The 11,038-nt window shown below is 40.1% G+C and overlaps 1 protein-coding gene across 3 annotated transcripts in view; it reads left to right on the forward strand.

Moving 5' to 3' along the window:
- Positions 1-8,414, forward strand: part of HSF2 (heat shock transcription factor 2) — a 26,903-nt gene extending 18,489 nt beyond the window's left edge. The window contains exons 6-13 of one of the 3 annotated variants that reach the window (XM_019537975.1): positions 491-552; positions 690-774; positions 1,828-1,997; positions 3,625-3,894; positions 5,079-5,184; positions 6,297-6,350; positions 7,139-7,223; positions 7,650-8,414. In XM_019537975.1, coding sequence (XP_019393520.1) covers positions 491-552; positions 690-774; positions 1,828-1,997; positions 3,625-3,894; positions 5,079-5,184; positions 6,297-6,350; positions 7,139-7,223; positions 7,650-7,933 — 1,116 coding nt within the window. In that variant the 3' untranslated portion in view covers positions 7,934-8,414. The remainder of the gene's footprint in view (positions 1-490; positions 553-689; positions 775-1,827; positions 1,998-3,624; positions 3,895-5,078; positions 5,185-6,296; positions 6,351-7,138; positions 7,224-7,649) is intronic. The other 2 variants (XM_019537976.1, XM_019537977.1) reach the window with 2 other exon arrangements.
- The last annotated feature ends 2,624 nt before the right edge of the window (positions 8,415-11,038 follow it).

Genomic DNA, 11,038 nt, shown 5'->3' on the forward strand with positions numbered 1-11,038 from the left:
AGGAACAATGGACACAAATTATTAGAGAGTAGATTTAGATTAGACATCCGCAAGAACTACTTCACAGTTAGGGTGGCTAGGAGCTGGAACCAACTTCCTAGGGAAGTGGTGCTGGCTCCTAACCTGGGGATCTTTAAGAAGAGGATTGATGACTACCTAGCTGGACTCATTTGAGTCCAGTCTTTTTCTCCTGCCCAGGCAGGGGATCGGACTTGAAGATCTACAAGGTCCTTTCCGACCCTAATTCTATGATTCTATGAATGTAGGGCTCGGCAGTATTTGGCTGCAGGTACTTGTGCTGCCCTCTTCTGACCCAAGGTAGGTCGTTCTGGCTTGCAGCTAGAAGAAGTTGGCTATTGCTGCCATATACAGCTGATCATTCCTACTGTCTGAAGTATTAGTAGGAGTTGCAAAGTTGAACATGCTGGCTACCCACTAATCTGAAACAACTAGTCATAATAATATTCCTGTTTTGTTTTGTTTTTTGTAGATTGTACAGTTTATTGTCACTCTGGTGCAGAGTAACCAGTTAGTGAGTCTAAAGCGAAAGAGGTAAGTACAGTATTGGAAATAATAGTCGTCTGTTACTAGCTAGCTGAGTTTCCTTTTTTTGCTGGCCTGTCTCTTGCTTTCAGAAACATTCTTCATGGTTTAGGCATTTTCACACAACTCTGGTTTCTCTGGTTTAGGCCACTACTTCTGAATACCAATGGAGCTCCAAAGTCAAACCTGTTTCAGCAGATTGTTAAAGAACCAGCTGACGATGCCCATCACGTAAGTTTATTTTAAAGTATTTTATTTGAGCATGTGCCAGCTGGAGGGAAGGATAGAAGGGTAGACAGAAGTACAGTAAAAGGTCTGTTATCTGACATCCATGGGGGATGCCAGTTAATCAAATATGCCGGTTCTCTAGCGGGTTGGAGGCGTCTTTGCCTGTTCAGGCCACCGTGCCTCCTGCCACGTCTGGTGTGCCAGGGGTTTCACTCCCTGGCATCAGTGTGCCGGAGGGACAGGGTGGGGGCCCCACACAGGCTGCTTTGCCCTGGACCACGGTCCTCGAGAAAGAGGTGGGACTCAGCAAAACTGGAAGTGCCACACTGGGACTTCCGGTTTTGCTTTTGCCACGTCAATCCACTGCTGTAAACAACAGATGCAGTCTATGACAGATGCCAATTGATGGAGCTTTCCAGATGGTAAAGTGCTTTTACTGTAGCAGAATTGGTGAACAGAGTGACTTGAGAGTAGCTGCAATTGGCTCTACTGCCCAGGTAAAGCTGGAGCAGGAGAGATGCTACTGGGGAAAGGTAATTGTTCACTCAGGCAAATCAAGGAACTTCCAGTGAAAGCTGCAAGAAGGAAGCAGTGATGTTCTTTTTGAACAGCTTCATAATGGTAGAGTAGGATTAGTGTTCCCACTTCTGTTAAAACATGCATTATACTTTTTTTTTGCTTTCACGTTAAACCCATAACACTGATAATGTTTTCCTTCTGGTAACGTACTGTCTAACCAAGTTTTATTTTTATTTAATTTGATCCTTCAGTGTTCTAATACCTATATTCCGATAATTTGGAATGTTACAAAGGCAATCTCTACAAAATTAGAGGTGTGAGCTCTTTAAGTTATTTTTTGTCTCAAAACAAGTTTTACCAAACTTAAGTATGAATTTTAAAAAGTCTTGAAATGTATTATGTTCCAAAGGGTTTTTCTGGAATTTTGAGTAGTATTTTTTTTCTAGATTACATATTCATTTTAGGACTCCTGAAGTATTTCGGTCTGCTTTCTCATTAGATTGTTTTCCTTTAGATATTTGTGTTTATAATTCTCAGGTACCACTCAACAGAACTGAGGGCTTAAAACAGAGGGAACAGATTTCAGATGACATAATTATTTATGATGTCACTGAGGACATTGGTGATGAAGAAAATGCCATGGGTGATGAAGAAAATGCTCCAGTTACTCCTGAATCAAACGAAGATGCCACTTCTGACTCTTCCAAGTAAGAAATCTGTATAAATTAGAGTACAGATGGAACTTGCTATCATACAATATAGATAAGGTATTTTCAGATTTAAGCTCATATAATACGGTTCAGATAACCTGTATAATTCAGACTGCTTCCTTGACTGAAATGGAAAGTGCAGCTATATCAATTCATGTACATGGTTATCTTTCAATAGCTATTTACTGTGCAAGTATCTGGCCTCCAGATCTGTGCATTTGTATTAGAAGATAAAGGGCAGTTGCTTTTTTACTGTGGCTAGTTCAGCAAAAACAAAATAATACTGAAAGCTTTAGCTTTTCTAAAGATACCATCTGCACACTTTCTCAATTTGTCTTGGCTTTTAAAAGTAAGTTTAAGTTACTTCAGCTTTTAAGGTTTTTATCCTTTAGTATATGATAGCTGACCTATGTCAATCATGTATAAATAATGTCCTCCAAGTTGGTCATTCCACTCAAATGTTTTTGATGGTAGTCGCCAGCACTGATCCATTTTGTCAGTTCTGTAGTCCGAAGGCTGGCTGTACATATTTCCATTTTACTTATTTTGTGCTACGTAAATTTGTTTTTCTGAATCTACAATGTGCTTTTTCAGCTACCAGAAGATGAAACTTTTATTTAAAATCCAGTTTTATTAGTTGACATTGGAACTACTGAGTTGATGTTTGGCAAATGGATGTTTATGAATACAATCCTAAACACAAATCTTAATAAAGGAATTAAGTTGAGTGGTAATTTTTTTTTGGGGGGGGGGGGGTGTTTTTGTTTTTAAAAAGGCATCAGGACCAAATATCTTCTTCATGCTGTTCTTCACCTTAATGAAGGCTGCATGCTTCTGCCTGACAAGGGGAATTTAGCTTGTCAGCCCTGACAAAGCTTTATCTTTTGCCATGTTCAGTTTTGCTATTGTCTATTTCCCTTTATAGTCACCACTGGAGTTTTACTTGTGGTTCCTGGTCAAGTAAAACAGCAACAACCTTGCAGAAATTGATACTGTTGGTAGATAGTCATGTGTAAAGTTGGTTTGTCTAGAGCCATGTAATCTGGCCGTGGGTCTCCCCATGGCTCCAGAAGTTTGCCAGTGCAGAAGCGATGGCAATTAACACTGCCACGGCTTCCAGGTCTCCAAATTTCTAAGCCTTGCACAGCTGGCTAGGCCCTGTAGGTAGAGATTGGGCCATGGCTGGAAAATATCAGGCACCACTGGTCTAGACTGATATAATCAGTCTAACTCCAGCTCATAAGAATTAAGATTTCTAAAAGAATGATTCCAGTGTAATTAACCCCAGGAAAATGCCTTGCATGTACTTGAAACTCTTTCTCTCAGAGCTGCACCTGAATGTGTAGTTGTGAAAATTTACTATTGCTTACAAAATGTACTATGATACCTCTCTCTTGATATTTTAGTGCATTAAGTTTATTAAAGGTTTGCTTCTTAAACTTCAGGTATTTGATACAAACAGACATTTATTTTGGTACCAATCCTGAACTACTTACGAAGTTCATACTCGGTTATCTAGACAGCTGCTAGCAATGTCTTCAGAATAATACTGTCTAACCCTTTAGCAATCCTGTGTTCTGTAGCCACTTTTATTTCTGTAACTTTTTTCTCTTATGTGTTACAGCTGTAGTCATTCTCCTGATATTGTAATAGTAGAAGATGATAATGAGGATGATTATGCCCCTGTAATTCAAGGAGATAAAAATACAGAACCAGTCACTATCCCAGTCAACGATCCTCTTAGTCCTGTCAGTGACAGTACAAACCCACTCATGTCAAGTGCTGTCCAGCTGAATAACCAGTCAACTCTAACTGCAGAAGACCCAGTGTCAATGATGGATTCCATTCTCAGTGAGAATGGAGTAATTTCACAGAATATCAACCTTCTTGGAAAGTAAGTAGTTTCCTCTTAAAGAAATATTAAGTGTTAACTTCATTTTTTGCCACATGGTTGCTTCTAATTATTTTCACTGAATGATGCTTAAATATATTTGGCAAGGCGTCTTTTAAAATTAGGTTTGAGGTCATTTTTCTGTAATTCAATATCAAAAAAAAATCTGAAACCTGTGTAGAAATATCAGGAGGCCCAGTCTGTCTTACCTATGTTTCCTTTCTTGTTACCTCTTTCTTTACCTCCATGTGTAACATTTTTAATAGGTTTCTCTCATCCAAAGGGTAACAGTTGGCCTTTGTTACATTTCATCTTGCTATTAGAGAAACAATTCCTTTCTGAAATGCTGTATTGACATTTTTTTTCATTGTATTACTCTAGTGGTCATTGCCTTCCAACTTGGATGAATCTTTTAATGTGTATTTCACATGTGTGTTTACTCTTTCAGACCTGCCTTATACACCATAATGTAGCAAATAAGGGTACAACTTGCCTATGTTTCCCTTCATTTCTTTTTACCTTCTACATTTCACATTACTTTTAAGGCTGGATTTTTTTCCCTCCTGCTGCAAATGAGCTCCCCTCTCAAACCTTTGCTACTATCATTGCTGTTTAATAATAAACATGACAGACCCTATAGTATCCTTTGTGTTGCATAGCAAAGGAACAACTTGTGTTTATCCATCTAATTTTGAGCGAACCAAAAATTATTTTGTTGTCTTCTGAACTATTGTTGTAGGCTTAATTTTTCATCCCTGCATGGAACAATTTGATTATGTTTATCCCACAAAACCTACAATATTTTTATAGCATAAACTACAAAATCAATACTTGTTTTCAGTTCTAAAACTTTTCAAATTATATTTGGAAATCATTAAAAAAAAAAAGTCTTCTGCTCATAATTGTGGATACAGCAGCAGCATTGTGAGTGTGTTTAAAATAAATAGTGAGTATCATGTACAAATTGATAACCCTCTCTGGATGGAAGGCAAGGCTAGTGTATTTGTTACAAGCAGTCATGGTAGCGGTCATATATGCCTGGTCCAAGCAGCTGAAGTTGAAAAATCACTGTAGAAAACTTTTGTAGGTACATCTCATTTGATATTTATCTTACATTAGTAGATTCAGTGCTGCATTTCAAAGCATAAATGTATGTTGTGTTTTTTGTGGGGGGTTCTGTCTTCTAGAGTTGAACTCTTGGATTATCTTGACAGTATTGACTGCAGTTTAGAAGACTTCCAAGCCATGTTGTCAGGACGACAGTTCAGCATAGATCCAGATCTTCTGGTTGATGTATGTATCTTTTATGTCCCCCTCTAATCTTTATTTTGTAGTGATCAAGATAATTAAGGATATTTGCATGAAAAAAAATATATTTTCTGTGTTATTGTTTCTCTTGAACTTTAAACAGTAAGTACTACACTGCTGAAGAGCATGCTCAAAATGCTGCAATTATTTATGCTATGTAGAAGTGTTGAGTTCATTAGTATCATCGTTTTACCTTCATCGTTTTGGACAAAAGTAGACAAAGGAACCAGAGATCAGCATTTAGCTCTTGCTCTTCATCTGTGGAGTAGATGGTCCAGTATGTGTATTTGCATCTACTCTGGAAGGAGAGAGGTTGTGAGAGCCTCAGACTGTCTAGGTCTAGGTCCTAGGGATCCAGTGCATTGTGAGGTTTGCAGATGTTTGAATGGAGAACTTCTTTCCAGTAATTCCAGCTTGTGCTAGAAACAGCACACTTAGAGAAGAAGAATGGAATAAGGGGGCGTTGGGGAGATAGAAATCTTAAGTTTAAGGCTGGTATCTAAAAATCTGCTAGTAGCAAGAATACGTGTCCTGGTGAAACTGCATGCAAATAGAGGGAGGTGATCCAGAAGTACAACTGTTAATAGTTTGTATTAGTTAACATTTTCAACTGAAAAATTTAAGTTAGGAGTTAACAGGATTCTTTGTGGTATTTGTAATAGGTTGTACCACAGTTTCCAGTCCCAACGCTTTTATTCTCCTAGGTCCTTTCCTATCTTTATTTCCCTTAAAATTAGCTGACCAACAACATGGCGGTTAAACAGTATGAGTTTGGCATTTCTGGAATTGACTAATTTGACCGTTCTGAGCCGGGCATGTACAGACACTGCCACGTAAACCTGAAAAAGTGTGTTGCTGTGCCCTGAAGTCACAAAATGCAACAGCCAGCTCTTCTCCACAGATCTTTTCTCAATATATATATTTTAACAAATTGATACTATAGCAGATTTCTAAAAGGTGGTCTGAATCTGTAAGGGGCCTAGGGGCATTATCATAATTATACTACAGGTTTTGCCCCCTAGTGGCACATGCTTACACTGTTCATGCATACCAAAGTGCAGAATTTTTAAAACTTTGATGTGTTTTGTCTTGTTCAGCTTTTTACAAGCTCCGTGCAGATGAATCCCACAGATCATATCAGTAATGCTAAAGTAAGTTTTCAATTGGTATTGTCCAAAACGCAGTTGTGAGAAACACAATTTGAGTTTATGGACCACCTGTCCTAGAACTGTTCTCTTACTGACTTTTAAATTTTTTTGCATTTGAACAATACTTCTCCTTACATGGGTAGGAAGGCAGCAGTTGAACTTATTTATTCCTGTCCTGCTGACTAGGAGGAAAGGCAAAAAGTGGCAAAAGTTAAGGGGAAAGTGACTGATATGAATGGGGGTGCGATATGCTCTTGAAATTAGTAACTATATAGCACCATTTGGAAGAGCTAAAAATACAGAGGGGTAATAGGAATAATATATGGAAAAAGTGAGGCTAGAATTGAAGTGGAACTGAGGGAATAAGAGTCAAGACAGCTTGATTGTTTCCCAAGTGCTTAGATAATCCTCCCTGAACTTGCTTCTGTTCTGGAACACGTAACTATTACCATTTTGTTTTCTAGACTAGGATCTATTAGTCATGTAGTAAGTATACCACAACTTTCACATAGGTCAGGGGTTGTCAACCAGGAGTATGCATACCCCCGGGGGTACTTGGAAACAGGTTAGGGGGTATGAGTGGGCAGGCAGGGATGGAGTGCTGCCACCCACCACTCTTGCACCGTGTACCCAGAAGGGGTATGCTCCTTTAGAAAAGGTTGAAAACCCCTGACATGGGTTATTGTAATAATCAGGTAGCTTGTCATTTTCTACTTTTTTGTTACTTATATCTAGACAGCAGTTCATTTTAAAACTGGTCTCAGGTGTATGTTTTGACTTTCTTTTTTCAGTTGGAGACCAAGGGAATAGAGACTACAAAGAGCAATGGAGCACCACCTGCTTCTCAGGATGCACAAAGTTCTAAGCCCAAATCAGGTTGGTACAATCTATGGTAGATGTTTTGCAAGAAAAGTTTTGAAGTTCAACTGAAACTTGAACCAAACGATGCTTCTAATCTGGCGCTACAGTTACTTTAGTTATGAGCTGTCTGCCTGATATGTTTCATGCTGACAAAAAATAACCAGAACATTACTAATCCGCTGTTTGCTCTTGGGAATCTTGTGTTGCACCAGGTGCGAGGACAAACTGAAGGTGCTCTTTCAGACAAGTCCGAACAGAGAATTTTGATTCACCTCATGGTAGTCCTCAGCTGTATATGCGCAATGGTTTTTAAAAATCAGACTTCAATATAAAAATAATTATCATGGCTTGTTGCTAATGTAGGGTAAATTAAAAACGTGGCAGTTAGGACTAAGAGACACCTAGTGATATTCTTGTGTATTGCTTTTCTTTCCCTTGTAGATAAACAGCTCATTCAGTATACAGCCTTCCCACTTCTTGCATTCCTTGATGGGAATCCAGGCTCAGCTGTTGAAAGTGGGACCTCTGCAGCTGAATCCATGTCTTCTGTTGACAAAGAAGTGGACGAGTTTCTGGAGAGCAGTCTGGACCCTGAACCAACTCAAAGCAAATTAGTAAGGCTGGAACCCCTGACAGAGGCAGAAGCAAGTGAAGCCACACTCTTTTATTTATGTGAACTTGCCCCGGCACCAATGGATACAGATATGCCATTTTTGGATAACTAACATAATGGACATTCTGTATATATTCATCAAGATGGAACTATTTATTTAGAGTATGGCTTGGTATCTTTTTGAATTTTTGTAAGTCACTTTTGTTTCAGATTCCACAGTTCCTGTTTACGCAAGGAATCTTCTCCCTACACAAAAAATGGTATTTAAAGAGCTGTTTAACTGGCTTTGTAGCTATCTAAGCTGTCCAGCAGTTAACATACAAGACGTCAGACCAAGTCTATCCTCCTTTATTGTTGTCAGATACTTGGTATTAAGTGTATATAAAAATATCCCACGTAATCAAACATTGTGTCAGTAGTAAAGCTTTGTTTTATGTTCTCATACTTTTAGTTCTATGTATGATTGAGTGAATCAGTAATGATCAGCTAAGAGATCAATAGTATTCTGAATGTTTTCTTTCTATACCTGGGTTTGTTGTTGTTGTTTTTTACTTCTGTTTAAATAAATAACTTCAACTTTTGGGGGGGGATCAGGACCTGAAGTGGACACACTTTCTTATTGATTGTTGGGAGTGGGAGAATGGTACTTGCATTTTGGTGGACTCATTTCTGCTTTAGTTTTATTGGGAGCAAACACATATTGTATTCAAGATGATATTGAATTTTTAAGATGCCCCTAGACATGGGAAAATATTTAAAAGTAGATTTAGAAATAAGTTTTATAACTGTCCATATCTAGAATCCAAATAGTGGGGGATTACCCTAAATTTATCTGCTACCACTGTGCTGGGGAACACAATGGTGTGGAGGTGGGTGGCTTTCCTCCTCGTCTCCTTCCTTTTGTTCTTGGTTATGCAGGGCAGCAGTTCCCAACCTTTTTATGCTGCAGTCCAGCAAACTGCACTGTGTGGAGCCCTGCAGCCAAAACACAGGTAAAGCTAGTACCACCTCCCAGGCAGAGGGGTGGGCTAAACTGCTGTCACAGGCCCTGTGGGAGGAGTCGCAGCCTCTCTGCCTGGCTCTGTGGGGCTGTGGTTTGCCAGTCCAGTCACTTCTGGTCCAGCAGCCAGCCCAGGGGTTGGGAACCCCACTCCCTGAGGACAGTATTGGAGAGGCATGTTCCTTTTTCCAGCACTTCCTTCCTTCCTGGTTCTGCCTCCCCCACTAGCTGGGACTAGGAGCTAAAAGGAGGAATTTTCTGCATGCTGCAGCTGTCCCCAAAAGATGGTATAATAGAAGTAGGAAAATGTCTTTGTTAGAAATGCTTTGGCCTTGTGCCTTTATCTTTAACTTGAAACATTCACATTGATGAGATATAGATGAGGTGTTAAGGGTTGTCTTTTTGTTCTCTGCATCTTAGTTACTCAGTCCATTTGACAACTTAAATTGTGTTATACTTCTAGTAGCTCAAGCTGAAGTCAGTGCCACCACAGACCTAACTTCAGCATCTGAGGGTTGTTTTTTAATTAAGGAATTGCTTTTAAGATCAGGAAACAAAGAACAACAAGAGCTTTAAAACTGCTCCTACAGAGCACATATGGAGGAAGCTGTTAACTCCTAGTATATTAGGCATCCTTTTGTTTGTGAAAGATGGTGGATATTTTTCAATAGCCTAGGCAGTTAATATGTAGACACTGCTTTGGTCCATAGGAAGGGTGGATGTCAGTATGTTTGGAACCAGCTATGGTGCAGGAGGTGCCAGTGCAGAGGAGGTTGTCCATCTGTCTGCTTTTCAGGGCTCTGCTCCTAGACTGGCTGCCAGCCATGGCTGAAACGCTCATCTGCCCTGGGTGGATACTGTTGGCAAAAATCACTGAATATAGCCAAGTCTGTTTCATTCCTCATTCAAGAGTAGTGATGGATTATTAACAGTAAGCCACTCTCATGAGAGGTATTTTGCATGCCACCTCAGGACCATTTGATGGCACTTCTTTCTTCAAGGGTTCCAAGACCCTCCTCAGGTGCTCATCTCCCCGAAGCTGTTGGCACTTCCTGAGGTTGCCAGGTTAATTAGCCAGCACTTGGCATTGCCTGATACAGGTTGTACTGCTTATGGTTGTAGCAGTAATAGGTTGTCAATCCTGAGTTTGGCAGTGGGGGAACAGACGGTGTCATTTTCCACTGCTCCCCTGCTATCAAGCTTCCCAGCCTGTGAGGAGCCCTGCAAGCTGGATACGCAGGTCAAAGCTTAAGCACCCCAGGTACACAGGGTTTAAGTCATGGGTTTCCCAAATGTATGCTACAGGGAAGGGAGGGTACACTTTTTTTCCCCTGAATTAAAGTTGGTAGCATACTTCACTATCACACCCCCAAAAGAGGAGGGGCATGTGTGTGGTGTTTTTTTTCAAAACAACATCTTCCATTCACCAGAGATCATACAAGTGCTAAGGTACAGGTTTTTTTCAAAGACCTTTTTCAGCCTCAAGGCCCCCTCCATCACTTCTGAACTTCACAGCACACTGATTGAAAAGAAAATCACCAAGACACCCCTATATTTAGGAAAAATATGAAAAGGGGAAGACTTGAGACTAAAAAAGTTGAGAATTACTGATCAAGCAGGAGCAAGACCTGACATTTGTTTTTTCTATTGCCTGCCCCCTCCCCCCTCCCAAGCCTTGGCCTGTATCTCACTACTGAGGCTCCTGCCAGCCCTAGGAGCAGGAAAAAGGTGGAAGGAATAAGCCATACTAGTAGAACTGTGTTTGCTGGGAGCTCTGGGCAGTGGAACAGAACAGGGCATTGCCTGAGGATGGAAGAGGCTGTAGTTACTGCAGTAGCTGCGACAGATGCAGGGTGCTGCAAAGGGAAGAGAGCATTTACTTTCCCACAGGGCCCTGCAGCACATCCTTTGGCCTTTGCTGCTTTAAAAAATACTAGATACTCATTAGGGTCATTTAGTAGCACAATGTAATATGTACTGAGGAAGTTTATGACTGTGGTAAGTGAGTTTTAGAAAATTAATGGTAATATATTTTATGAGAAGGAAAAAAAGAAAAATCCCATCAACAGCCTACAGGCAATGCTATCATATTGCTATTACACTGCAAACTGAAGCAGCTCATCAACAAGAACATTTTTGTGCTTAGTGCTACAGCTAGTGCCCCTTGCTGCCTGCAATTGTAGCTTTAACTGTGGAGGCAACTTGATGATGTGCCAA

This window comes from Crocodylus porosus, unplaced genomic scaffold (assembly GCF_001723895.1).
Source record: "Crocodylus porosus isolate Cpor-Errol unplaced genomic scaffold, CroPor_comp1, whole genome shotgun sequence".
Lineage (NCBI taxonomy): Eukaryota > Metazoa > Chordata > Crocodylia > Crocodylidae > Crocodylus > Crocodylus porosus.